Genomic DNA, 27,004 nt, shown 5'->3' with positions numbered 1-27,004 from the left:
CGTGTGACAGTGGTTATAGCCTTGTGGGGTGGGAGGTCCTGGAAGAGCAGAAAGGTTAGGAACGAATCGAGGCAGTGCAAATACTGCAGCCTAGTTCGATGTGTAACAGTGGCCACTAAACGATGGCAGGCTCCAGACAAACCTTTGAAGAGAAAGACGTCAACCTCATTTCAATCAGGAGTTTTGTAGCGATTTCAGCCTGGGGATGCTCCACTTCTATCTAACCGACCTCGTATTGACGCCTTGGCGACCGAATCGAGCACATTTTTGCGGTTGTTAAAACAACGAAAGCCATCCAGGTTGACAGAGGATGAGAGACTTCCAAATCCGTATTTCCGAGGACTTTGTGATAGTGGTTCTGTTGCATGAGAGTGACATGACAAATCGTAACCTGCTCTGTGAAGCTGGGCGTTGATTGACTCTTTCAGCTCGGCCCAAATGGAAGAACAATTCTTGCTCGTCTGCCTGTTTGCCTGCTCGTTAATGCATGCTGTTAATGAGGAAGCGAACCAGGATAAGTGGACGAAGTAGCGAACGATGTCCACACACCTTGCGAAGCAGAGCCACAATTATATTCGTCCACGTCCGCTCCGAGGCAAGTGTGAGGTTCGTAATTGAGGTATGCTACTTACCTTGTCCACTGCTCCTCTTTGGACACCGTGGCCTCTGTCCTTCTTCCAATCTTGGTCTAAATGCAGTCACTGTTACCGGTCTCCACCACATCCGTCCAAGCTCAGAGACAGACATGAACAACAGGATGGACGACCTCTCCAACGATAATGAAATCACTTACTGTCGAGGAGCTCTTCTCCTTCAAAGTTCCAAAGCAGACGCAGACAGCATTTTGATCCCGAGGCCGAATGGCGGCTTCACATGTAGACACTGCTACCTGACCATCAACAACTCTGAGACCAGTGAAACCACAATCTCAAGCAAAGACTGGTCACTCATCGTGAGCTGTCACGTGCAAGCTTGTGCATCGTTTCGAGATCGAAGGGCAGCGTTCTGCTGCTATGGTTGCTTTAAGCATGGAAACATCTCCACCGAGATTTCAGCAGTGAAAATGAAGGATCATCTGCGAACTTGCGAATTGATCAAAGCACTGAACGACACACATATGAGAGGTCAAAGAAGGGAAACCAGGCAGTCTTCGGATCTAAAGTTTTCAAAAACATCAAAGGCGGAACCATGGAAATCGCCAGCCCGCGATCTGAAGCCAATGGGGGCTCCAACTCCAGGGATGAACGCTTCACAGAGCTCGAATATCTCACCTTCTGAATCACGGAATCCGTTCAGGCCAACTCAACCTGTTCTTCCGATCGATCCCAGAGCACCTGCCACCCCTGCTCAGCAAATGCAACCAAGCACAACTTCAACATGGACCCCATCCTCACCTCTGACGTCAAGACTCAAGGCAGAAGCTCCGAGCCAAGGGGAGAAAATTTCTTCCGCTTCGAACGTCCAACGGACCAAGGACAGTACTTTAACAAACAAGGCCGGGCCGAACACCCCAGATGTGTTTATCATACCGGGCGGTTTCGATGCTTACGACTCTCCGACGTCAAGACAAGAGTTCAAGCGACCGCCGTTCCCGGAAATCTCTCCGACAATCCCACGAGCTTCATTTCCTGATGAAACCCATGCCGAGGCGATTCGAAGGAAAGCTGTAAACATGGAGCTACCAGTACAGGCTCCATCAGTACCGCCATCATCATTTCCGGGTGCACCGCCTCCTGACTCCAGCCCGGGCCAGCCGATGCCACGCCCGGTCCAAAATCCGATTATTGACCCAAGACGTGCTGCTGAAGCAGCTGATATTAGGAAACTCGAATTGCTGGGAATCCCGGCACACAAGGCCAAACATCTCCTCCAACAAGCCAACGGCGACGTGAATAAGGCCGCTGATCTTTCATTCTCCGGCCACGACACACTCAGTAGTGGGACACAGATGGGCTCGCAGTCTATGAACCCAGTAGCGTCCCCGATGCCTGCTGGTTCTGGACCCGGACAGTCGACAGAGAGACGGAGTCGACGCTCGAAATAGGGAGAGGGGGACGATGATAGCATAGTTGTGAGGGAAAGGAGAAGGGTGTTGAAGGAAGACATAGCATTGCGTACTTACCGCCTTTGACCAGGAATTCTCCAAACCAAATGACCTTCTATCACACAGCTCAAGAATTGATTGTCGATAATGATAGAGACATTCACGTGCTGGACCAGAGACTCGAACTTGTTAGACAGCTTTGTCGATCGTATCCCTGACCCACCGACTTCTATGCAGCTCGAGTCCGACAGGATTTTGTTGCCACGGATTTGAAGATCGGGTGTTCACCATTTTCCTCACCAATGAATATTTTTCCTGCTGAGGACACAATAAATCAACCAACGCCACGTCGCAGATTGTCTTCTAGCAAATCACCATGCTATTGTACGTGGTATCGTAAGCTCATGGTATTGTTTTCACAATGGTTTTCTCAAGGGAAATGTTCCTTGCTCTTTACAGCTCAGCCGCCTTACCCTGAGAATTGTCGACGGAAGACGGAGCATGGGGGACGTAGGGGGAGAATCATGGTGGTGTGGCAGACCTGCACGGAGTGTCTAGAGGGGCCAACGGGCGATTGTTGCGATGGAATGCTCGAGGAATATTCGTCCGAATCGAATCCGCGATGGAGACATTGAGACAATAGTTCACTGAACTGGACATCCAGTGGCCTACGGTACACGCCGCGCAGAGCTCAGAGCTCAGAGCACGGGGAATTGAAAATAGTTTGCAGCCGCATCTAGGCGCACAAGCCACAGACCATTGCCGAACAGGCTCTCCACTCGCCAAGTACGATTGGGGGCACGGCCCAATCCCATAAGCCTTCAAGCTGGACGAGGTCGATGCCACCTATGCGCTGTACTGTACCTTTAGTTGCTTGGTCAGTGCCCGGATTATTGGAATAAGTCATGAATCTGAATTCAAGACACTCCCCAAACTTGGAAACTAACGAGTAGACGTGGATTTAACTCAATAGTATTGTGTTACAAGGTACTCCAGTTTGGAATACTAAGGATTTGAACGAAAGCCAGCTTTCAGCTCATTCACCTCCGTAACTCCTGTAGGTGTTCAATGCTTGGTGTGTCATTCCCGATGACTTCCTATCATACCATTCCCGCATCATGGCGTCAATGTCCGATTCTGTATTGTGAGTCCAACGTTCCACCACTCGGTCGTTGAAATCCTTCCCAATCTGTCCTCACGGCGTCCGAAGTGAGCACAATGGTACTTGCTGCAAAAAAACAGCTTATTCACATGCTGACCTTCGAGGCAAGAGGAACCGTCGATCGGACCTCGAGCGGAGGTGGGAAAAAAAGCATATATTACAGTCATGCCGGGTTCGTCGTCGTGCCCCTGTCCCGAATAGGTCGAGCTAGGACCGAAATTGGAAGCCGCCCAAACCTAGAATCATGTGATTCGTGTCTAGGGGGAATAAAGCGACTTCCTTGGACGTTGCATCCAGCTTGGAGAACGTCCCTTTGTGTGTCCTCGGGAGCCTAGGTTTACCTCCAGCTGAAATGCAGGTCGCCAATAGCACCGCCACATGCTGCGGGGAAAGTCACTCATGAAAAATATTTGACTTGACCCCCGCCTCATCTGGCTAAGTTTTTTGGCGGGTTCGTCCTGCAGGCAGCAAGAAGCTGAGAAAAGTTTCGCTGAGGGGTATCTTCAAACTCAAAGCCTCCTCCCGGCTTAGACACATGCATTTGCCTAGTGTCCGGCAATTTTGGAAGCAAAGTCGAGCAAGCGTTAACAGAATATGTGGTGTAAGAGTATCATTCCTTCGCGTGTTTCTCAATCAGTTTGCATGGGTGTTTGGACTTCGAAATCAGTGGACTGATTGAATTCCGGCAAAGGCGGATTGAGAAATTGATTTGTAGTCGGCTCAGTAAAGAAGTTGTCCGGGATGACGGGAAACTCTGAGAAATTTAGAGCAGGATATTCGCCGAAGTGATGTCCGGAAAGTGCGAGCTGCTGGTTGAGGAAGTCGTTTCCAAGATCGTTGAGATGAGCTTGGATTTCTTCGGGAGAATTGCATCCTTCGCAGTTGGCATGAGCAAGTAGAATGGCGTTCATCTGTTGAATCTCGTCTTTCATCCGCATGACCTGGTCTTTGAGATAGGCATTTTGAACAGCTTTGTCGTGTGAATCCCGCCGTAGTTGTTCCGTCTTCTCCTTCTTGTTGATGCGACACTTTGCCGCTGCCAGCCGGTTTTTCTCCAGGGACTGTTTTCTCTTTTGTTCTTCTGGAGAATCACCTTTTTCCGAAGCAGTGGAGGCCTTCCGCGTTGATTTTCGTTTACGCCCGCCCGTAGTGATAGAAGAAGCAGTGGCCGGCTCTGCCTCTTTGGATGGAGCTTTTGTTCGCTTCCGACGCTCAGGTGCTGTAGATTTCGGAGCAAGCTTCCCCTCCGATTTCGAATATGTACTAGATGCAGAGTCGGATCTTGGTGGAGTCATTTGACCGAATCGTGACACCGCTGTGTTGACATTGGGAAGAGTAGAGGTGATGAACTTGTCCATCTCATAAGCATCCAAGTTCAATGGCGGATCGGCGAACGATTTGGAATCTTCCTCACGCTCAAACTCGGGCCATCCAGACATTGGAAAGTCATTTGGTGGACTATTGGTCTGATAGTTGTTGAGGCCTTTCAGTAGAGGCGGGTCGAAGCCAAAGTCGTCATCTTGAATAGACGGATAGGCGGCATTAGGAGGAAAGTTGCAATCTCGAATGGTGTAGCCGTCCAAATCACTGATACTTGGGACGGCCGACGATGTGCCCGATCGGCTGCCGGCGACCGACATGGTTGGATGGACGGGTAGGAATATGGGAAGTTAATTGTTTACAAAAAGATCAATATGACCGTGGAATAGATGGAGTAGATGATGGATCGTACGGTGATAGAGACTAGAAGAGAAGCGAGGTTTCAACCGGGAGAAATAATACTATTGTGGCAAAGGAACGGAAATGTTTGGAACTTGGAGCCGGCAGGATCATGCGGCTTTGTTTGCTGAGTAGCTCGCTGAGGACGGCTTGGAACCGCCCAGGGGGAGGCGGAGACAACGAGTGAAAATCTTTAATCAGTTGAACCCTGAAAAACACACAGATCTGAGGAAGACTCACGATACGTCGCACGGGCTGCGGTCATGGAAGGATGGGGGACCGATCGGTCGATGAGCGCAGAATGGCGGATGCTTGATCCGGGAGTGTGGCAATTGGAAGTGGGGATTGGCAAGCAATGGCAGTTGTCTTTTCGGTGCATACAGGCACCACGATGGCAGGGGCATCAGTGGCGTGCGGGAACAAGAAGATGCAGATGCGATCCAGAATTTGCCAGTGGCCATTGGGCGATGGGCATGTTACTGGAAATGGGAGAAAAGCCAAAAGAGATGCGTGAGCAAATGACATGTAAAGGTACTTGATCACTCATACTAATTGCGCTGTAAATGATATGTAGCTGTTCAAAGGACTTGGGAACCCCGCATCGTTGTTCATCGCCTCTCATCGTTGCTGATCAGCTATGTCATCGGCGATCGCTCTGGGGAATTTCCCTGTCCTTGGTCATGGAAATTCGAAAAGTGCCATGTCCCAGTTAATCTTTTCTCTTCTGTGGCGCCAACATCCGATACTCAAAGCCGTCGAATCACCACTCTAACCTGCTTTTTGCTCCAGCATCTCACAACCTCGGCCAGCCATCGTCTTACATCATATGTTCTCGTCTCTCCGACGCGTCTCACTTGAGATCTCTGATCTTCCTGACCCCTGAGGCTCTTGGTGCACGTATACTGCACGACATCGACAAATGCCCTGACGGTAGACAAGGATGGGCAAATGTGGAGAAAAAAAAAAAAAAGGTCCATTTAGTGGGTGGAAGACTCGCTCGAGACAGATCAACGCATATGTTGGAACGATTCCCCAACTTGACAGCCGGAGGAACGGGGTATATCTCGCTGAATCATTCGCAAGTGGATGATGTTGCAAAAGATGTCACACCATGCCATCATACACATGCGATCTCGGATTCCTCGGAGACGACATCCGATCAATGTGTCCTGCTCACATATCGCTCTTTTTTCTTGCTTTCTCGCTTCCCATTTGTGTCGTGCATCCACACACGGTAACTTTATTCCGGGAGATGCTGTTGAGATGTCTTACAACAATGCGATGGTCAACCCAATGAGTCCGGCACCAGCAGCAGTCGATGCCAATACCCGGAAACCACTCTTAGCAGCCCCATTGCCGCTCTCTGTCGGCGGGGTAGCACTTCCGCTGCTGCTAGACGAGCTGCTAGTTCCAGATGCTGAGTCGGCCGATTGTGTCTCACTTGATCCTGTTGCCGCTGTCGTAGATGCGCTTCCAGTTGCTCCTGTCCCTGCACTGGCGTTCGAGACGGCACCGGCACTAATGGTGACTGGAATGAACGCAATTTCGGTCTGTGAAAGGGTCGTGGTAGTCGCCGTCGTGGTGACTTGGGTATTGATCGTGGCATCCGTTGCCGTCAATGAGTCTATGTCGGTCTCAATCAAGCCCGCCGGTCCAACATACGTCTCTTCACAAGTTGCGGCCGTGGTTCCGGTCACCGCACAATCCAGGGTGACCGATATTGTCTCGAAAGACTCCTCCGCGTGAAACGTTGACGAGCCAACAGTGACAGTAATGGGTTCGATGAGGCCACAATCGAAGGTGTCCGCATCGCTTGGACAGGCAACAGCCATGGTAGTTTTTGAGGAATCCTGTACCAAAACAAGGTCAGCTCCTGGACCATAGCTAATGTGCCCTTAATAGAATCCCTACCGACGCAATGATAGATCCCACAAGTGTTTGCTGATCAGCACCGGGGAAAAATATATTAACCACCGAAGACTGAGCGCTGACTATTCCAGCGAGTGTGAGCGTGAGCGCGATCACGGGGTTCTTCGTGATTCCCATGTTTACACCACCAATATCCTTCTGCAGATTTTTGGTATTCGGATTCGACGCGACCTCACAGGCACTGGTTATCAGGGCACGGGATCAAAGAAACGACACGCAAAAGGGAAAAGAAAAGCATGTGAATGAGAGAAAAGGTGGGATCTTCATAACGAACTGGGGGAAATTATACTTTCCCACCCAAAGGGGGCAAGGCCCCCTAGGCCAAGGGGTCGTATCCAAGTTTGAGGTCTCCCTTTTTTGAAAGTCGTTTCAAGTCAACCCGGTCTTGGCGTCGGAGGTGCGCTCCTGCTCCAGGAATAATCAGAAAACATGTCAATTCAGACTGGAATGTGAGCTAACTATAGGGCAAAAGAGGTGGAGGATATAATGAACACTGTGCTCATCTGGACAATGATAGAGCAGACCATGGGTCACCTTTGTGTGGAGTAGCACAGAGTCAGGCACAAGGCTTCAAACAATGCCAAGACGAGGCTGACGCAGATATTGTATTGTATCGTATCAAATGTGTTACGCGAGATTGTGTTCTCGCCCGGTGTATTTGCTCGCTTGCTCCTCCGCAGTCAGGTTCTGAATGGAGCAAAAGACAGACGAAATCAATTCATGCTGCACTTGTGCACTCTGATCATAGTGTGATTAAATCTATTGGCACAAATTTAAATGCTACATCCGGCCGCGTATCGCCTTCATCCAGACTCTCAACTTTCCCTATGATATTCCTTCCTTCCAGCATCGATCTTGCCGCCACTCCCGTTTGCCACCATTGGAGCCTTACATCTTGTCAATATCATCTCGGCCCATTCCTTCACCTGCGTGCATCCCCATCTGCGTCGTGGATTCCGTTCAATCATGCCTATTATACATTGACTGACTAGGCTTCCCACTCCAGGCTCGTGCCCTTCATTGTCGATCTTCTCTGCCAATCCGGCAGGCAGTCTCCCCAGCTGCAAGTCTCTCAGGACATGCAAGCGCTCAGTGCTTGTTGTGCAGTACCAGAGCATTTCCACCAGAACGACTCCGAGTGCAAATACATCGATCTTTTCGTCGACGGATGATCGCGACTTTCTCCTCGCTTTCGAGTCGTTCCACGGAGGAGGGCGATAAAATTCTGTCCCCACAGCCTTGGTATTCGCGCTTTCCGTATTGCTCGTCTCAAATTGGTTGATTTCGGCCAGTTCCGCAACGAGTCCGAAATCACCAATACGAGGGTTGACAAAGTAAGGACGAGGATCAGGGCAACCGACACAGGCGCCCACATCATGATATGCCTCCGGGATTGGCCCTTCGCCCAGGATTCCCAAGCTGGAGATGAAGATATTGCTAGGCTTGATGTCACGGTGTACAAGTCCTTTGGCATGAATGTATTGCAAGCCGCTGAGAATGCTCATCAGAATCCGCACGGAGGGTACTAGATGGAAACAGTGTCTCCGAGCGGGACTGCTCGGTGCACTTCGTGAAGCTCCAGATGGCGGTGCCAAATATTGTGCCAGTGTCATAGGATAGATCGACATCTGCACATGAAGCACGTAAACGGAGTCATCTGTCGTCACTCCCTCTACATTTGGTCGGGCATAACCATCTGTAAAGATTTCCGATGTCCTGGCAGATGGGGTCTCCCAGTCACTGCATTTTGCTGATACGCTTTGCTCAGCGTCATTCTCAACTTCCTCAGAGGTGGCATGAGAAACGCTGTCTGAACCAAAAACAATTCCATCGCTATATTCGGGGGGAACTTGCCGTTGTCCTAGAAGTCTTCTCGTTGTGGGTCCGGGGCCCATGGGTCCTTCAGCAAGGAGTTTCCTTCCTTGAACGGTGAGGCTGTGTTTCCTGGGTTGGAATTGAATATCTGGCGGCGTGTCTCTCGGTTCTTCCATCCAAGTGGCATGATACCGTACGACATTGTTGTGTTCGAGCTGTGCAAGTGCTTGCACCTCTCGAAGAACACTTTCGAGCTCTTGATGACCTGATTCTCTGTATCGTCGAGACAGGCGAGGACTCAGCGGGATCTTCTTGACCGCGTACTCCTTCTTGTCGAAGAGATTATATGTGTGGTATACCTTACCAAACCCTCCTTTTCCTAGCAGCTTGATTTGTTGGAAGCTTGACTCGTAATGACTGCGACGAACTGGAGGAGACAAGACGAGGTCTGAATACGGAGATGAAAAACGAGTTCGGGTCTGGTGCTGGGGGAACCGTACCAATGGATTTTGTGGCTGGTTGACTCGGGCGACCGCCAGATGTTCATCACGGGCGGGGAGCTGTGATCGTGCATGACCGAGAAGCTCGTTGTTCGGCATAGTACCTAGTGCAAGGCTTTCAATCCCTGCTAAGTACGTGGCTCGTGTGTGTTGGCTACTCTGGCTGTCGTTGGTACTGGAAGGCGGCAGGATTCCATTAAGAGCCAGTGACCGACCGACTTGTTGATAGAGTTTCCTGGCCAGTGGTTGGACTTCGGCGGATGACTTGCTGAAGTGGTATCCTGGTTTCGCATTGCTCATCATTTCGGAGGCCCTATTTCTGGCGAAGTCTTCAAGCAAAGCGCACAGCAAGTTGGTGCGATGATGGTCTACACTGGCAAACGTGGCGGGAGTTGCATCCTGTCCATCTCGTAGAGATATACTGCCACGGCTCGATAATGATTCAGTCCCAAATGTTTCACCTTCTCCCTCAATGATGTCGTCTTCTTGTTGATGTGAGGGTTCAGCTTCCCCTGATTCATCGCTTTTCGAGCTGGAGCTCCCTTCAGGACGACGGAAGAAAGCAGAACTCATCCCTTAGAACAACACAGAGTCTCGTTGTCTGGGTCAATGAGGATTGGCGAGAGATGGGTCATGCAGCATAGAGAGAATAGTGAGAAATTCGAAGGATTCATTTGAACAAGTCGTGTAATGCAAGACCGCCAGGCTGACCAGAGGCGGAAGTGAACTGTTCAGGTGCCTATCACCCTGATCCAGATATCACCCAATGCTCAATGCTGAACCTCAAAACACCTTTCAGTTGCATGTACCCATGCATACCTTGATCTTGGCGTCGTGTACCATGAGATTCGATATCCTTCCGCTAGGCTGATGAAAGATGTGGAAAGGCGTGCGCATGTGGGGAATGAATCACAACCCTAGTTTCAGCTGGATGACAGCCTCAACATAAATTGGCAAAAGATATTGATTGTGAAAGGGCGTCAGGCTGCCGGTAGGACGAGCACAACTTTCCGATAATACGAAGTCACGTGGTCGAAGCCGGGGATTGGCGATTTGGGATACGAGACTGATATGATGTCATACACGAAGATAAAAGACGGTATGGAGACAGTCATTTTTCAAGACCGTCATGCACATTCAGCTGTGATAAAGAAACTGTTCCATGCTACTTATGCCCAAGACGCCATTACCCTATGCGTACCTAGGGTATCATCATGCCCACCCATCACGCATCATCATTGACATTCAAATCTTCAAAATCATCCAGCAATTCGTCTACGTTGATTTGAGGCACTTCGTCGTCACTGCTGTCGCCTGTGGCCATACTCATGGCATCAACATTCCTCTTCTTTTGGTGCTTGGCCTTGTATAATGCTAATGTCTGCCTGAGTTCGGCGTCTTCCTCCACGTCTCGCAAGAACATTTCATAATCTGCGTCCATTCTTTCCTGGTCGGCTTTCTTGGGTAGCAGTTCACCTTCATCCTTAGCCATCCTCCTGAGTTTCCAGTTCCTGGATTTAGGCTTCCTCTTCCGTGCGTAGAATTTCTTGACCAACATGACATCCGGAATGGTTGACGAATATGCATTACTTTGCTCCAATTCATCGAATTGAGGGTTGTTGAAATTGGTGGCCGTCAGGTGGTAGCCAAGTACCGAGTCTCCGGCGTGTAAAACACCTCCTAGATGGGTTCTGCAGTAGTACGTCTTGTCGTTGACACCCAGATCTGAAGCCCGTGCAACTGTCGCTTCGGCTCCCAATAATCGACCATTCTGACTGCCTAATAGTTCAATATCGAGCACCACAAATTCCACCAGTTCTTGAACGTCTGCCAAGCTTTTGAATGGCGTCCTCCAGTAGGTGGACGTGGGTAAGTCGGTTGTGTGTAACGTGGTCGGGTCTAGGAGGTTGACTGAGGTGCCGACTCGGTAGCAAAGTGCTAACGGTGCGATATTACCAATAGATTTGGCGAGCTTGATGGGAAGTGCCACCAGGTCGTCTTTGCAAATTGGTAATAGTTCGCAAGAAAATGTGAATTTATAGGATTTGGACGAGGTGTGAACATCCATGGATATTATTTCTTGCGACTTTTTGACTCTCACCGGTGTCACTGAGGTGAGGAAGTCAACAAATTTTTCGGCGTGATTTCGCTGGGCAAAGTAGAAGTCTAGTCCGTCCTTGACTTCCTTAATATTAATGGTGTCTTTGTGTGCTTGGTGTTTGAGGACAAGTTGCTCGAGATATAAGAAGGTTCTTTTATGGGGCACTTTCTGTCTGACTTGGACAGACGCCCGCCAGGTATTGGGGGTGTATGATTTGGCGCATTCTGGACACTGTTGAAATGCCACCACATATTCAACCTCGAAGGTTTGTTGCAATATCGTGCCTTCGTATGCTTCTTGCTGGACTGTGATCTTGACTTTGACTCGCCGTGAATGCGGTTCAGTCCAGAGAAAACTAGCATCAATGATTCGGACTTTGTTGAGACCTCGAAGTTTTCGCAGACACAGCGCCAGTAGCTCTCTGCTTTCGGGTGCTGCAGACACCCACTGTGAAGGCGGACTTAACCATCTTTCGCAATCTCGGCAGGTATGCAGTACTCCTTCCCGCTGAATTCCTTCCGATACATCAACGGAGAATTTGATGCACTCATAGCATAGAGCACCTGCTGACGCCGTTCCGTCTATCGGCGCTCCACAATTGCAGCAGAGAATGGTCGCTGCCTGTGGCTTGTGAACAGAAGGAAGTGAAACAGGGGCGTCGACGTCCATCGACATCGTTGAAAAATTAGGCAGAAGCCTGAATTGTTGTATCCTAGAGAGAACGAAAACAGGAACTCTGCCCAAAATAACAATCGAATTTTTGAGGAGGCGAAGTGCCTGGAGGATCTGAATTATTCAGAATTTGCCGCCCAGAACCAAAGGCCACAAACTTGCCAAGCATCACAACAGCCTTACACGTGATATCACATGCTACGCTTCGACTTTTCGCCCTGAAAAGTTGTTGCTGGGAAATGCTAAGGCGGCCCTACACTTTCGGGTACGGCCGCTTTTGACGTCTATAAGAGCCCTCTGCCCAATCCTAGTCTTCTCCTTCCAACTTCTCACCTCCGTCGCGCTGATGCACCCATCGCCCTTCGATCGATTCTCCACTGGCTCCTTCAAAATCTGCCTCTCCTCTCCCAATGCATCCCGATCACCCTCCCAATCCCGGATCCTTACTGATTCTGCACCCTCGACGCAGCCCCCTTCATGTCTCCACCAGCCGCACAACGTGCAGACTCAGCTGATCTGGTGCCCCCCCAAACAAAAACAACCAACATCATCTACGCCTCGACCAGGGTCCTCGGGGTATCGGCGTCGGTGCTTCTCCTGGTACCGCCTTGCGAAGATGAATCCGCGTGATGGGCTCCTCTGGCGATTGTTCCAGACTCACGAAAGACCGGGGAGATAGTCGTCAAAATCGAACATCTTTAGTCGCCGTGGTTGCCACTCAGCTCTCCGTTCTGCACCATCGGTGCCGGGATTCTGCATCTTGAACCTGGTAGAGAAAGACATTCAAGACGGCCAAGTGCAGATGCATCGACGTCTGTTGGCCAAATTCACGATGTCTGAACTCGTGGTCTTCAAGCAGACAAGACGAGGATCGCCGGCTTTGGATTTCCGATCATCCTGGACCACGGTTTTTCCTCATCTTCAGCTCAGGAGATCCATTGCTCTTATTGTTCTCTGCATCCTCCATTTCTCCCATCTGCTGCGGTGAAACTTGGCCAACAGCGTCCAGCATCCGCTAGCGCGCCTTAGATCGACTTGCCCTAGGCCGTGTCATGCGTCCACTTCTTTGGTCTTCTCCGGCCGGCTTATCTGCTTCTTCTCCTTTGGCATTCTCCTCTTCGTTAGTTTTCTTTCTCTTCAATTTTCATTGTCTTCTTCCTTATCCATCTTTTTCCTCTTCACCTCCCTGTGCTCCTTGGTACTTGGTCCAGATGTCCATGCTGACATCCTCGAAAGGAATATAATGCTCCTTATATTCAGGCCATGGTAAATCGGCCTGGTGTGGTATAATATCCCGCTTACCCGGGGTGATCCAGAGGAATTCAAGTCCTATATCAAAATCGGAACGTTTATCCTCGGCCCACTTGCGGTATTCATGTAAGAATCTTAGATGAGACTTCGAATGCTTTTTGGCCACTGTGATCTGGATGGGGAAGATGAGCAATTTCGCCTTATCTTCATGGGATCTTTTTGTCCTGATTAAGACAATCATTCCATCGATGGTCCTGTAATTAGTATCACGTGGGCGATAAAGCACCGGTGTATCGTCGATATCGAAGCGAATGTCGGATGGCTTCTTGAAGAGCCTTAGCTGCATGCCTTTGTCAATGCCCTCACAAACCTTTAACCATTTTGACCGGATAGATGCGAGGACGGCGTATGCCATCATAAACCCCACGAGAGATCGATTATAGGCAAAGTCGCGCAATGAAGCTAGAAAGTCGGTGTTGATGAAACTAATATCCAACTCGAGAAGCTGATTGGTGACAGCGTCACGAACTAATCCGCAAGTATATCCTCCAGTGCCGTTGTTGTTGCGATAAAAGTATCGATGGCCGACTAGTTTGATATGTTCGTTCCATCCACGTGGTACAGGCTCATTACGGGTACAAGCCGTCACGTAGTCGAAAAAACCTGAACAAGTTAGAAATGTCCTGAGCGTCAAATCAGTCAAAGAGAGCATACCAATCCCAGTCAATACCCTTAACAGTAGACCTGATTCGCTGTACAAAACCCGCAGCGTCGTCGGAGATTTGGTGGAATCTCGGTACTGTTAAATCAATCGTCTTACCCACCACGCATTCATTTAAGAGCAAAGGGATGCAGCCCGTGGCGTCTTCGACCATATCCCGGTTGTACTCCCCCATCTCAATATCTTCATGCTGCTTCCACCACTGCTTCATTGCGGTCTGAGCAAGTTAGAAATCTCATTGCGACACCAATTTGACACCACTTACCTCATTGAAACCGCCATAGACGCGTACCACACTGTTCGAGGTCTGACGTTTAAACTCTTCGAGGTCGTCCGTAGAATTTGCAGAGGAACTGAAGATTGTTTTATGGGGAGAAGTGAAACTGATCACCCACTCACGTAGCCTTGCGGTCTTCTCCGTGTTTGCAATACCATTAGTCTTGAAAGCATTCATCTCATCAACGACAAATATGACGTTTTTCTCGAACCTGAAGAAGTCATCGATCTGGTCTTGAGTGCGTAGATCCATGATCTCCTCTTGGGTGCTGAGATCGTCCGCCCAGGCGAACAGCATTGCTTTGGTGACGTAGGAAATAGGGTTATCGAGCAACCCCTGGCAGTCCGGTAGGTAGACGACCCGTTCATCTTGAGCGGCAAAGTAGCAGACGAGGGCAGCCAGAAAGTGAGACTTCCCAAAGCCCTGGGTACCATAGAGCTAGCATCTCGGGTAAACGTGACTCTTTCGCACTTTCTTCACCTCGCGGAGGAGGTTTTTGAACATCGTCCTCCCCATATATAGCCACCTGTCGTCATCTATACCGGGCTCGTTAAATCGTTCTGGCATACAGCCGACAAATGGGAAGTCGAGCGTGTGATTTAGTGTAGGGTCGGAAAGTTTATCGACAGCTCCAGGAAGAGGATCGACGGAATTAGAACGCTGGTCAGGAAAGTCGTTCATCTGTGTAATCATATCCTTGATTGCCTTTCTTCGCCTATTCGCTTCGGTGGCCAATTGTGTCAGGGTTTCTTTTTGTTTTTGACGTCTTTTTGGTGAAGTGGGCGGCTCTTCAGGTGGGTCTGTTTCATCTCCTGCAACAATGTTAGCCGGCTGTCGTGTGGTACGTTGAAGGCATTATTACCTTTCCTCTTTCGGCCGGCTGTTTGGTTTGGTTGATTGTCTTGACACTGTTAGCTTGTGTTTGAGTTGTATCCAGTCTAATTCCTACTCAGTTCGACGACTTCTTTCCCAAGATACGCAAGACCCCAATAGACCCCATAGGGCAGATGAATTCTTCTGAAGAAGTCTAGATTCCCAGCACATTCCAAGAAGGTAGTGCCGCTGATTTCTGCCGCTTTGAATGTCACAACGTCCTCGTCATCGCGGAAAATGTTTGGTTGTGTCTGCTGGATCCATTCGAGCAGTTGCTCATGGTCCCAACTTTTCATCTCTTGGATTGTAGGATTTCCTTCTGGCCTTGCCCAGCTTCCTTCTGATTAGAAGCGTTCATTATGATCGACGTAAGGAGGGTCAAACGGGACGGTGGGGCCTGACGACTCGGACACGGACGCAAGTTGTGGAAAGTTCAGACTCGCCCAAGACGAACGCAGGTGCACTGCCATGGGACAAGCGGTCGCGGAGTTGAGGCAAGAAGAGTAGAGGGAAGTGCAAGTTGCCTGAAGGAACACGCCAAGCCTTCTGGAAGCAACGATTGTCACTGTCCGACCGTAGCATTATCACGTGACACAAAGCTGTCCGGGAGCTGATGCAGAAGAAACCCTCCCGAAGCGGCGGCACTGGCGGCCAAATTCGGCGGGAAATTTCCCTGTTGAACTGTGGTCAATGCACTTTTTGATGCCGAACCTCGGGTTCGGTTGTCCACGGCAGATAAATACCCGTGTTACACTCAATTGCAGCTTCGGACAAGAACTGATTTGATAGATTGACTAGTTGTCGTATCTTACCAGTGCCTCTGTCAATATCAGCGTCGGTGACTACGGGGATCAGAGTTAATGTCGTTTTCTTCGTCATGAAGACTTGTTGTGCAAAGTACGTAGCCACTCTTCTGGCTCCAAGTACAGCTACTCGGACTACAACTTTCATCGCAAGACCACGACCTCGATTCCTTCCTCGGGGAGTCGGCCAACGGACAGTGAGTCTCCGATAGGGAAGGAAAGGTCAGATTATGCTGATGCGTCCCAGATGTCTTCAATTCCTATCAAATATGGCGCAATGCCGAAGGAACTGCCCACGGACGACCCTGACGACGTTCTCTTCAATTCTCTCTACGGTGTACGGACCGTTGAACTGAATCGACCCAAAAAACTCAATTCTCTTAATGGATCAATGGCAAGAAAGATACTTCCCCGTCTCAGAGAATGGGAAAAGTCACAAATGGCAAATGTAATCCTCATCAGCGGAGCTGGACCAAAGGCATTCTGTGCTGGTGGTGATGTAGCAGAACTTGCCCTGCAGAATAAAGAGGGGCCAGAAGGCCAGCAAAAATCAGCAGATTACTTTGAGCTCGAATACAAGCTGGATCATCTGATTGCAACCTACAGCAAGCCATACATTGCCATTATGGATGGAATCACCATGGGGGGTGGTGTTGGTCTGTCAGTCCATGCTCCTTTCCGAATCGCTACTGAAAAGACGGTCTTTGCCATGCCTGAAACTACTATCGGCTTCTTCCCTGATGTTGGTGGAAGCTTCTTCTTGCCTCGCTTGGATGGGGAAATTGGCACATATCTCGCATTGACGTCCGAACGGCTGCATGGTGTTCAAGCGCTTTACGCTGGTATTGCAACCCACTACCTTGACAGTTCTCTGTTGGCACAAGTGACGACGCGATTGTCTGAACTTGTTTTCAAGGATGATGCAATGCTCTCAACACGACTCCAACTCATTGACGCCACCATCGCTGAATTTACCAGCCATCTGCCATCACCAGACTCGTATGAGGATGCAAAATATGGTAATCTTACTGGCTCACTACGCGAAGCAATCGACCGTACATTCAGATACAATACAGTTGAGGAAATCCTGAGTGCTCTCCAGAAAGAAGCCAATTCAGCAGATGAGAAGATCGCTGAATGGGCCAAAATAACCCAAAAAACAATTGCATTGAGATCTCCCACAAGTCTTCGTGTTACTTTGCGACAACTGAGAGAAGGGAAAAACTGGAATATCAGTGAGACCTTTGTCCGAGAGCACAAAATTGCCGCCAGATTCATGGCACATCCTGATTTCGTGGAAGGTGTTTCAGCCCGACTCATTAACCGACCGCCCACAAAGCCCCAATGGCAACCTGGAAGCCTTGAAGAAGTATCGAAGGTCGACGTGGACGAATTCTTCACGGAGCCCACAAATCAGGATGCCATGACGTTATTGGAACCATTCAAAGGTGCACTCCCACAAGACTATATAGATTACCCTCACGCCGTATTCGCCCTGCCACGAGAATCAGACATCGAAGGCTTCGTCAAGAGCTATGGCAGACAAGGCGCAAAGAAGGTCATTGATGAAATCGTCAAGAGGTGGAACAACAAGGCAGGTGCCAGAGAGAAAGTTCAAGAAGTTATTACACGAATGACTACTTCGAACGAGGGCGAGAAGGGTATTTCGTGGAAGAGTCGACGTGCCAATTTATAGATTGATATTTGGGGCTTGCCTTAAAAGGTCCATACTGAAACATTTGGCCCGTGGAATTTGTAGCGATAGAATAAATACTCGTGAAGCGAGTATCTTGACAGAGGCCAATTGCTGATAACGGTCCTGTCGCAAGCTTCTCCAACTTTGGACTAATTTTCTCCGCACTTGATTTCTTCGACCGTCAGTCACTAGCACTGCCGATTGGAAAATATATATTACTCCGACCTTTCGACCTCAAGGGTAAACTATGTCACTGGAGAAAAGAAACGTCTACCTCGATCATGATTCCTCGGACGAGTCAGATCACGATGCTGGCTACGATTCCGAAGCGGCAGAGGTTTCCAAGGCAGGCAGAGCGAGTAAGAGGCGGAAAATAGAGCTTGAATACACAGACGATGAAGGCGATGAAATTGAAGCAGATACAGTGTTGGCAAAGGACCCGGCTGCGGCAGTTTTAGCCAATGCTGCTGAGAACGACGAAGCCGTAGACGCCGATGCACGCTCAGAAAATGACGACGACCCAGTCGCAGGCCTCCCTCAACCTTCCGAAGCAACTGATTCCCAAACGAAGAGGCAAAAGAAGGAAAAAGACAAAACTCAATCAAAACCCAAAGGAGAAACCCCCGGTGTGGTCTACCTATCCTCACTCCCGCCATACCTCAAACCCTCTGCGCTCCGCAACCTCTTGGAACAACGCGGCTTCGGCCCCATTAAACGCCTCTTCCTCTCGCCCGCCTCAAAACACAAATCAAGTTCAAAGAAGAACTCGCGCCAACTTTACACAGAAGGCTGGATTGAATTTGCGTCGAAGAGCACGGCGCGACGATGTGCTGAGACGCTGAATGCGCAACTTGTCGGTGGGCGGAAGGGTGGATTCTATCACGACGATGTCTGGAACATGAAGTACCTGAGGGGAATGCGGTGGGAGGAACTGATGGCGGGAGTGAGGGAGGAGAAGAGAGAGGAGGAAGGGCGGAGAGACGAAGAGCGCAGAATTATTGCTCGGGAGACGAAGAGGTTTATTGAAGGTGTGGAGGAGGGGAGGAGACGCGAGGGGATTAAGAGGACTCGAGAGCGGAGAGGAAACACACGAGGAGATGTGGATGGCGAGGCGAAGAGGACGTGGAGACAAGCTGAAGTCAAGGGCCAAAATCCGGGAAGAAAGGGAGATGAAAGGGAAAAGATCGGTGATGAAGTCAAGCAGGTTTTGGGGAAGATTTTCTAACTACCAGGCCGAACATGAACCGGAAACTACTTGCCATTTCACATTCGTTCATGGTGTCATTACTCATTATACAAACCTGTTTGACCTCTGCATTATTTCGTCTGCAATCGAAACGGATGCGCCTCTGTATTCAGCACAAACTCATCGAGGGACACCACACCCGGTTCCTCGAACAACAGCCAGAAATACTTCAATGTCTCAGCCATCCAGAAACTCTCCATCTTGTCCACTTTCCACGTATTCACATTAGTCACGTCGTCGATGGACGAGAAACCCCATTCTGTCCGGGTGCGGGACGTGATGGCTTCGAACATTTGCCATGCGGATTCGCGCAGCGTTTCGTCCCCGGTGATCCGGTAGAAGACGAAGATGGATTCAATGGCTTCGGGACGCAGTTCGTAGCCTCGGCTGGCGATTGCCGAGATGCCTTTGGGTAGGCGAAGACGCTGGGCTTTCTGGCGCAACCGCTCGGATTCGAGGAGGTATTTGTCCTGAGAAGATTCGTCGTTGGAGTTGCGCCGCAGCATGTCTTTGGACCAGGCCTTTTCGTCCCAGTTACATTCAGGGTCGTCGTTTTCGTCAGGGCAGGGGACGACGTGGAACAATTCGGGCATGATGCCTGTCGGGGTCTGGTTGTAGGCCCAGATACAGCCGTGCACTAGTCTCCGAGCGACGTCGAGGTCATCAGGACAGTTGAAAAGTTGGGATCCCAGCGCGAACATGCCCCCAGCGAAACAGGCGAGATGTTGCATTTGTGGGTTCAATTCGACGTGTCCCGGTCTGAACGCCTTGAGTGTACCTGCCATCAAAATATCTTCATTATCCGGCGTCATGGGTCTGAAGAGGATGAATTTCTTCACAGCGTCGGTGGCATTTTGATGGAGGGATCGGTACTGCTCCATGGCTCCGCCTAGCAATTGATATTCCTTGGGGAAATATTCGTACACCGAGTCTGCAAAGCCGCCGATGGAGAATGTGACGCCGTCGCCAAAATAACATTCTCTCGCATTGACGGTGTGAGGGAACAGACCCGGTGCTTTGGTCCGACTTTGCTGGCTCTCAAGACAGTCCGAGATTCGCTGGATGGCGTCGTAGAATTTCGGATCGCCCGTAAGTTGCGTGAGTCGTGTGAATTCCAAGCTGAGTGAACCGAGCTCTGCGATTAGAGCATTGCCCTCGGCGACTTCGACGCCGATCTTCGACCAGCGAGTCACTGGCATGTGGTTGGGGGTGTCGAATGCAGCATAGAGCATGTCGCCGACTTCCCGGGCCTTTTGGAGCAGGATGGGATATTTCCCATTGCTCACATCGTATGCGCCCAGCAGGCCGCCCAGATAGCGAATCGTCGTTTCAAAGACGTTGATGGGAAGATGGGCAGGAGTGTCGAAGTCGATGCCAGATACCACTTGAAGTGCATCTTCGAACTCGTCCTTCAGGCCCATGAGCCAGAGAGTGTCGAGTGCGTCGACCAAGGTGGCCGACCAGCCGCCCAAAGTCGTTCTATAACCTCCTGTGACCGGGGCCAATTCGTCCTTCAGCCAGGCTCTGTTGTGATAGCCATTCCATGAGTGGAACATGGCTTCTTTGATTTTCTCCAGTCGGGCATGGCGGATTTCTGTGGCAGCCTTGCTCTCGGGTTTGAATCCATACTGAACGCGAGGAAGTTTAGATGTTGGGGGTTTGGGGACCGGGATAAAGTCAGTAATGGGGCTGAGAAGTGGATGTACTTGAGATAACTTCTGCGTGTCCTGAGGCGTGGATTTGCTGGACGATTGGGATTTGAATGGCTCTGGCTCTCTCTCTGCTCCGTGAGACTGTGAAGACTCTCCCGGAATAGACTCCTCTTGAGTGATCAGAATCTCATGTCGAATGGTCCCAGGCTGACTGGAACCAGAATCCGGTAGACGCCAGAGCAAGAAGAGAATGCATGCTACCACAAGCAGGATAAATCTTCTTCTCCGGATTGCCATGGCATTGTGAACATCAGTTACAGTTCAAGTCACGTTGCAGGGAAATTTCCCGCCGAATTTGGCGATCAGTGCCGCCGCTTTGGGAGGGTTTCTTCCCCCGATGCCAAGATTTGCCCTGCACCACGCGGTTGGTCCACCAACCACTCTTCATCTAGTGCCGCGTCCCTTCCTCGCCGCCATTTCTCTCTCACTGATCTGCCTTTGCTATAGCGATGATCGGCAGCCGGCCTGTCGACCTGTTCAAGCGCTGTACCAGGCTAACAAATCCCTCGCTTCATTTTCCTCAAGCTTACCCTTCTCTACCCCGCCCCTACAGTCGAATTCCTCTCGTGGTAGCCCGCCCGAGTTCCACTTCGCCATCGAGCTCGAAGCCCGTGCTATCCGGCGAGCTAAGAGAGTTCCCCGTGGGGGAACCAGACTTTAGAGAGATTCGCCAGCTCCCCGGAACGGCATACTTTGACAAGACGGAATATATTTCTGAGCTTGAGGAGGGGTCAAAGAGTCAAGCTCCTTTGCCGCCCTAGCGGATTCAAATCAATATGATCACTTTCTACCCTTCCTTAATTTCCTCAATACCCTGCCTCTCGCCTTTTGTTCCTTCCCTCCCATTGTCTCACCCATTTATTGTCGAGCAGATCTTACTAAAACCGCGGAAATTTATCAGTCGTGAGGTGTCGATTCCTGCACATCCCCTCCTTTTGTCAGGAAGAGGTCCACAGTCCCTTGGAGATCTTCCATGTCTTCCTCCCGGCATCGACGGTTCGTCATGGAGAGCTGAGTGTCAATCACGACGCGCCAGAGGATATTCGATTTTGCTATTATCGGCGACAACGATCTCCGTGGGATTTTGCAAGTCTGGAACAAACGCCAGAGCCCATCACGCGGATTCACCTTCGTAAGGCAGTACAAGGAGACTTGCGGACGCCGACACCCATACCCTTAGGACACTGGTCGAGGCGTAAATAATGGAGGGGGTCAGCTGAGCCTACACGTTGTGCGGCTGGTGAAGTCAAATGCACCATGGAGGGATTAGGGGACATGAGGGGGCCGAAACGAGTCCTCCTCGAGAGTGTAGAGGAGGCGGCGACGATCGGGGATTCGGGAGGGTTGATCGAGGCGCACTCGGAGAGGCGAGGCGGATTTTGAAGGAGCCAGGCGGAGAATCGAGGGGGCCCAATGTGGCAGGGGAATACCAGGCAGTGTCGGGTGAAACACGATGGGTGCATCAGGGTGACGGAAGTGAGGGAAAAAAAAAAAAAAACAGATTGGACGGGAGGAAGAGAGGGATGGGATGGAAGATGAGGGTTCTTATAGCGACGTCAAAAGCGGCGGTACGCCCAGCCTGCGACCATACCCGAACCGAAGGCGGATTTCCCAGCAACACCTTTACGTTCTGTCGAACTTTGTGGTACAACTTGAGTTGAAGGAGTGCTCTGTTCTCTATCAAGTTGAGGTCCTGCCTCGCATGTTTATATAGACAAAGATTGTCGCCATTGTTGGCAGTCCACATTGGGACTAGCCTAGTCACGTGCACCCCAGCCTTCGTGGCCTTTTCTAGCTCAACCCTCTCTCGGCCCAACAACGCATTCTGTAGCACTTGTTACAAACGACTTCGTAGATCGTTGCCAATTCTGTTGAAGCAAGGAAACTCCGATTGGTAAAGGGGCCTGTGTCATCGAGAGCCGATTTCGTTTCATCAGGTTTGAAGATTTTGCGTCTTGCCAAGAAGCTTTTGTCAAGGTCTGCCGTCCACTTTTGATCCGTCTGTCGCCCGTTGTCGTCCCAAACGAATTTTCCGTCGTTGTTGGAGTCCAAGAAGTCGATCATCTTCATACGGGGCTCATCGAAGTTGGGATTATTGAGGTCAAGGCTCCCATTGCCAGGACCACCATTGGCAATCGACATAGGGGGTTCTTAGTCAGAATTCGAAAGATAATGGGTTGCTGGAACATCGAGAGTAATTAAACAAATTGTGGACATTGAACGGAAGCCATGCAATCAAGATCACACTGTTGCGGCGCAAAGGTTGAAGCAAGAGAAAGGTTGGCGCTGAGCTTCCAATCTCATATTGCCCTTGCCTAAATTTGCGGAGCACCTTCTAGAACCAGCCTAGTCACGTCTTTTCCACTCCCATGAAGTTGCTCATGAGATTGGAAAGATTCCAAGTTGATACGTGGCTCCCAAAGCGAACTGTATCTCTGACAAAATGACCGAAGTCGTCAATCTAGAAACGCAAAACGATCCTCATCCGCCCAAATCCGCTCTTCGACGACCAGACTCTTCACCTCCGAAGCCTCACGTTCAGGTCGGTTTCGTCGAACCAAGGACTGACTCCACGGTCGAACCGGAAGCGTCTACACAATCAGAGACATCTGATCTGTTGACGACATCGCCGCTATGGTCGAGGAAATTGATTTTGACGCTGGATGGTGGTGGTATAAGGGTGTATTCTTCGCTTGTTATTCTGCGGGCGCTGATGAAAGAGATCGAAAACATAGAGAAGAACCTCAAGCCTGAAGCGCTCTCTAGCGCCGCGACCGACCGAATATCGCGAAAGGACATTCCAGATCATGTTTTTGGTGAGGGAAAGTACCTGCCATGCCACTATTTCGACTACATCGGAGGTACGAGCACGGGGGGGCTCATTGCCATCATGCTTGGGATGCTTGGGATGAGCGTAGATGAATGCATCGATAAATTCGAGAAGAATCAGAGCGTGCCGCAGACCAAGGAGGACTCGCTGCTCTGGGATTTTTTCAAGATACACAAGTTCAGCTTCAATTCGCCCTCTGCTAGCCTACTAGTGCCGCCCAATTCCGGAAAGTTCAAGAAGGACGCTTTCCAGTGTCAAACGTAAGTTTCTCTTGCCTCCTCCTTCCCCCTGAGGCAGAGTTGACACTAACAAACTCCCTGATCCAGACTAGCACTGTGTACGGTTATGGACAATCAGGAGGATAAGCCAAAGCCAAAGCCCTACGCCTTCTGCTCGTACGAGGACTACTCGACTCTACATGCTCCGCCGTCGATAGAAGAAGTTGCCGAGGCCATCACTGCTCGTCGGTCCTCTAAGCCCCGTCTTGGGCAATATTTCGACGGAAGCAAACAGCCTGAACTGCGGGATCCGACAGTCGAAGTCATGAAGGAAGTCCACGAACTGTTCAGCCTCCATGACCCATCTATTGAACTGATCCTTAGCTTTGGGTGGGACGACGACCACTCACCGCAACACTTCGTTGAAAGGCTCAGGCGCTCTCGAAATAGAACGTTGGAGCCCAGCAATGAGATGAAACATACCTACAAAATGTATCACAGATTTGATATCCATCTCGGGATCTTCAAGAAGCACATTTTCCGCAAAATGGAGACTGCCACGACGAAGTGGCTGGAGGAACCTAAACATATGGAGGAGATTCGCACTTACGCAAATATCCTTGTCGAGAGACGGCGAGGCCGGGCCCGCACTCCTCGCTGGGAATCCTTTGCATTAGGTGTACGCTATTTCTGTCCCCACGAGGAATGCAGTTTGAAGGGCCATGCCCTCGAAAGTCGAGACGACTACTTTGATCATCTCAACACGGAGCACGCGCTCATGAAGAATATTATGAAGTCGAAGCTGGAAAAGTCGCGCCCAGTAAGAAAGGTGCGCTCCTTGAAGTCTATGGGCAGGGGTGGCAACAGTGCTGAAATGAAATCGAGAGAACCCCCTACGAGTGCAGGTCCAGTGGATCTCGAGGTGGAGTTGGATAGAGGAAGGAAGTTTCAGTAGGATTTATTGGAGTTTTCAGGATCAGCGTCTGGGTTATCTTCAAATCCGCCTGGAGTCAGACTCTATAGGCAGTGGCATGAAGAGTTGTATGAGTTGCCCGGTTGTGATTCGGTTTCGTACGACACTGATTTTACTGAAGCATATCTCGACCTTTGCTATTTGAGCCAGGTTCTTCAACTGGGCTTTCGTATGGAGATTGAAGCATTTTCGTTCTTACCAGCTCGGAAGTGCTTTATCCTAACCATAGAATTGACCTGACCCTCTCGCGATTCCATGATGAGGCGAGAAGAACCAATCAGCAACTCCCAGCCTTATGGTGATCCTCGTCTTAGCGGTGGGGTCTTCTAGAGGTGGTACTGACCTCCCAGCGGTACATTGTGCGAGAGAGAGATCATTTACCCTGACCTCTCCATTGAAAGTTGGATCCTTACCACGTGATACCTGTAGGCAGCACTGCTGCTGCCTACGAGTACCGGCTATAAGTGGCCGTGCCTACCCTCATAGGTAGTTCCTCAATCATCACACTTGCATTCTCAGTTCAGAGCAAGGTCTGTGATGGTCTGTGACTGAACAAATCTTTTGTGGATGTTAGTGCTAAGGTGGCTATTTCCAACCGCCGTAGATTGTACCATCGTCCGAGCTCTTCCTATCGGTGTTCTGTTTCTTCAACTGCCAGCAGTGAACAAAATGGTGGGTGGAGAAGTCGTGTCGTCGACTTATTCGGTCGAGCAGAAAAAGCGAGGGAAGTCGGGACTAATGAAAACCCGACGGTGGGAGTTTATTCGTAGTCATCGTAGGGTTCCAAGGGCTTCTTCGACCGATAGCGGGATCGAGATCGTCAATGCCCGAGCGAAATCGTGTCTGGCGAATCCCACTTCTCCCCCTCTATGGCGCCGTTCGCAAGCCCCTCTTCAGGGAACGCTGTACTTGCTTTCAGCTCAAACGAAGAGACGGCGGCTGAGAATCCACTTGTAGTATGCTGTCGCACCCTTGTCTCTGGATGACAACTCGTTTCCCCCGAGCCGGTGAGGGCCAAAATGGAGGACCCAGCCCCCACCGCGATGTTGCAAATTCGAGGCGGAGAGCAGGCAGCAATAGAGGCACACTGCCGATCAAGCCGTGCGGCATTTTTGTGACTGGACACAGGAGTACGGCGCTCAGCTTGCTTTGCAGGCCAGTACCGAAAGATCAGCTGCGCCTCGTCGTCTTCCATGTTGTTGTGCACCTGGTCAAGATGCAGAATCCTAGCCCCGGCGGTGCAGCACGGAGAGCTGAAGGCCAACCACAGGGACCGAAGATCCTCAGTTTTGGCGATCTTCTCGGGCATTCGCAAGTCTGGTTTTTGCGAGTCTGAAATAAACGCCGGCGGAGCTCATCACACGGATTCACCTTCGCTAGGTGGTACGGTACAATGAGACTCGCCGACAGTGACGCCCATACCCCCAGGGACCCCGGTCGAGGCGTGGATGATGGACGGGGTCAGCTGAGCCTGCACGGCGCGCGGTCGGTGGGGTCGATTGTGCCATGGAGGGATTGGGGACTTTGAGGGGTGGAAAGCCGAAACGGGTTTCTCCTCGAGAGTGTACGGGAAGCCGAGACGGGCTCCTCCTCGAGAGTGTACAGAAGGCCGAAACGGGCCCTCCTCGAGATTGTAAGAGGCTGGGACGATCGGGGATTGGGAGGGTGGACGAGGCGAGGCAGATTTTGAAAGAGCTGGTAGAGAATCGACGCAGAATCGAGGACGGGGGGCTGATGCGGCCCGGGGGAGGATTCAGGCGGGATCGAGTGGCACGACGGTGCGTCAGGGAAACAGAGGCGGGAGAGAGGCACAAGAGAGGTCGAGAGGGAGGGAGTGAGGGGGATGGGGACGGGGTTCTTATAGCGACGGCGGCGCGCCCAGCCCGCGACCATACCCGAAGCGGCAGGACCGCCTAAACCGGAGGCGGATTTCCCGGCAACGACATTATGGTTGAAAGATGTCGGTGTCCATGCTGAGAATGAAGATTGCCGAGAGCACCAGCCTTTGCCTTGTCTCGGATCTCCTGAATCCTGGGTTAATCACGGTATTCCAAGTTCAGTAAAATCTTTCTCGAAATCCCCAAAAGTCACAGCATATTATCTTGTCAAGGTCTTGTTTGTGTTTCAGGTGTTGAGGTTAGTTAACGCTTGCGAAAAGGAAAACAGGAGCGACTTGGGCTTGTCCTACCCAAGGGAATCACAGCTGTTTATTTTTTGGGCACCTGTTATTTTTATCTTGGGCATTGTTTTGGGTATTTGGCAATGCCACCAGTCGATCCGGTCGAAGATGGGGATGTTTGAATTTTCCATCCACTCTTCAACGCATTGCCATGAGCATCTACTGGTCATTCGTCAATGCCCAGGCCCTCTCAATCTTACAATCACGCTAACGCAGGCACAGCCAACAACAATAACAGGCTCATTAAACGCAGGTCCCGCCCGTAGCGGTGTTAGGGGGGCCC

At 50.6% G+C, this 27,004-nt stretch overlaps 10 protein-coding genes across 10 annotated transcripts; 4 read left to right on the top strand and 6 right to left on the bottom strand.

Moving 5' to 3' along the window:
- Positions 1-745: 745 nt before the first annotated feature.
- Z518_05321 (uncharacterized protein) lies at positions 746-2,044 on the top strand (the record flags this gene model as incomplete). Its single annotated transcript, XM_013416135.1, has 1 exon — positions 746-2,044. One exon carries the CDS (start codon positions 746-748, stop codon positions 2,042-2,044), a length of 1,299 nt encoding a protein of 432 aa, XP_013271589.1.
- A 1,791-nt stretch (positions 2,045-3,835) lies between these two features.
- Z518_05320 (uncharacterized protein) lies at positions 3,836-4,846 on the bottom strand (the record flags this gene model as incomplete). The annotated part of the gene is made up of 1 exon (XM_013416134.1): positions 3,836-4,846. The coding sequence occupies one exon, from the start codon at positions 4,844-4,846 to the stop codon at positions 3,836-3,838; it is 1,011 nt and encodes a 336-aa protein (XP_013271588.1).
- A 1,347-nt stretch (positions 4,847-6,193) lies between these two features.
- Positions 6,194-6,971, bottom strand: Z518_05319 (uncharacterized protein; the record flags this gene model as incomplete). The annotated part of the gene is made up of 2 exons (XM_013416133.1): positions 6,194-6,775; positions 6,837-6,971. The coding sequence occupies 2 exons, from the start codon at positions 6,969-6,971 to the stop codon at positions 6,194-6,196; spliced, it is 717 nt and encodes a 238-aa protein (XP_013271587.1).
- Positions 6,972-7,669: 698 nt separating this feature from the next.
- Positions 7,670-9,742, bottom strand: Z518_05318 (uncharacterized protein; the record flags this gene model as incomplete). Its single annotated transcript, XM_013416132.1, has 1 exon — positions 7,670-9,742. The coding sequence occupies one exon, from the start codon at positions 9,740-9,742 to the stop codon at positions 7,670-7,672; it is 2,073 nt and encodes a 690-aa protein (XP_013271586.1).
- A 652-nt stretch (positions 9,743-10,394) lies between these two features.
- On the bottom strand, positions 10,395-11,945 carry Z518_05317 (uncharacterized protein; the record flags this gene model as incomplete). The annotated part of the gene is made up of 1 exon (XM_013416131.1): positions 10,395-11,945. The coding sequence occupies one exon, from the start codon at positions 11,943-11,945 to the stop codon at positions 10,395-10,397; it is 1,551 nt and encodes a 516-aa protein (XP_013271585.1).
- Positions 11,946-13,101: 1,156 nt separating this feature from the next.
- Z518_05316 (uncharacterized protein) lies at positions 13,102-15,360 on the bottom strand (the record flags this gene model as incomplete). The annotated part of the gene is made up of 6 exons (XM_013416130.1): positions 13,102-13,856; positions 13,924-14,131; positions 14,180-14,614; positions 14,672-15,003; positions 15,054-15,092; positions 15,141-15,360. The coding sequence occupies 6 exons, from the start codon at positions 15,358-15,360 to the stop codon at positions 13,102-13,104; spliced, it is 1,989 nt and encodes a 662-aa protein (XP_013271584.1).
- A 754-nt stretch (positions 15,361-16,114) lies between these two features.
- On the top strand, positions 16,115-17,563 carry Z518_05315 (uncharacterized protein; the record flags this gene model as incomplete). The annotated part of the gene is made up of 1 exon (XM_013416129.1): positions 16,115-17,563. The coding sequence occupies one exon, from the start codon at positions 16,115-16,117 to the stop codon at positions 17,561-17,563; it is 1,449 nt and encodes a 482-aa protein (XP_013271583.1).
- A 247-nt stretch (positions 17,564-17,810) lies between these two features.
- On the top strand, positions 17,811-18,788 carry Z518_05314 (uncharacterized protein; the record flags this gene model as incomplete). Its single annotated transcript, XM_013416128.1, has 1 exon — positions 17,811-18,788. One exon carries the CDS (start codon positions 17,811-17,813, stop codon positions 18,786-18,788), a length of 978 nt encoding a protein of 325 aa, XP_013271582.1.
- A 92-nt stretch (positions 18,789-18,880) lies between these two features.
- Positions 18,881-20,758, bottom strand: Z518_05313 (uncharacterized protein; the record flags this gene model as incomplete). Its single annotated transcript, XM_013416127.1, has 1 exon — positions 18,881-20,758. One exon carries the CDS (start codon positions 20,756-20,758, stop codon positions 18,881-18,883), a length of 1,878 nt encoding a protein of 625 aa, XP_013271581.1.
- Positions 20,759-22,964: 2,206 nt separating this feature from the next.
- Positions 22,965-24,524, top strand: Z518_05312 (uncharacterized protein; the record flags this gene model as incomplete). Its single annotated transcript, XM_013416126.1, has 2 exons — positions 22,965-23,611; positions 23,678-24,524. The coding sequence occupies 2 exons, from the start codon at positions 22,965-22,967 to the stop codon at positions 24,522-24,524; spliced, it is 1,494 nt and encodes a 497-aa protein (XP_013271580.1).
- Between the last annotated feature and the right edge of the window lie 2,480 nt (positions 24,525-27,004).

Source organism: Rhinocladiella mackenziei (genome assembly GCF_000835555.1).
Source record: "Rhinocladiella mackenziei CBS 650.93 unplaced genomic scaffold supercont1.4, whole genome shotgun sequence".
NCBI lineage: Eukaryota > Fungi > Ascomycota > Eurotiomycetes > Chaetothyriales > Herpotrichiellaceae > Rhinocladiella > Rhinocladiella mackenziei.
This window is presented reverse-complemented; position numbering and strand designations above follow the sequence as displayed.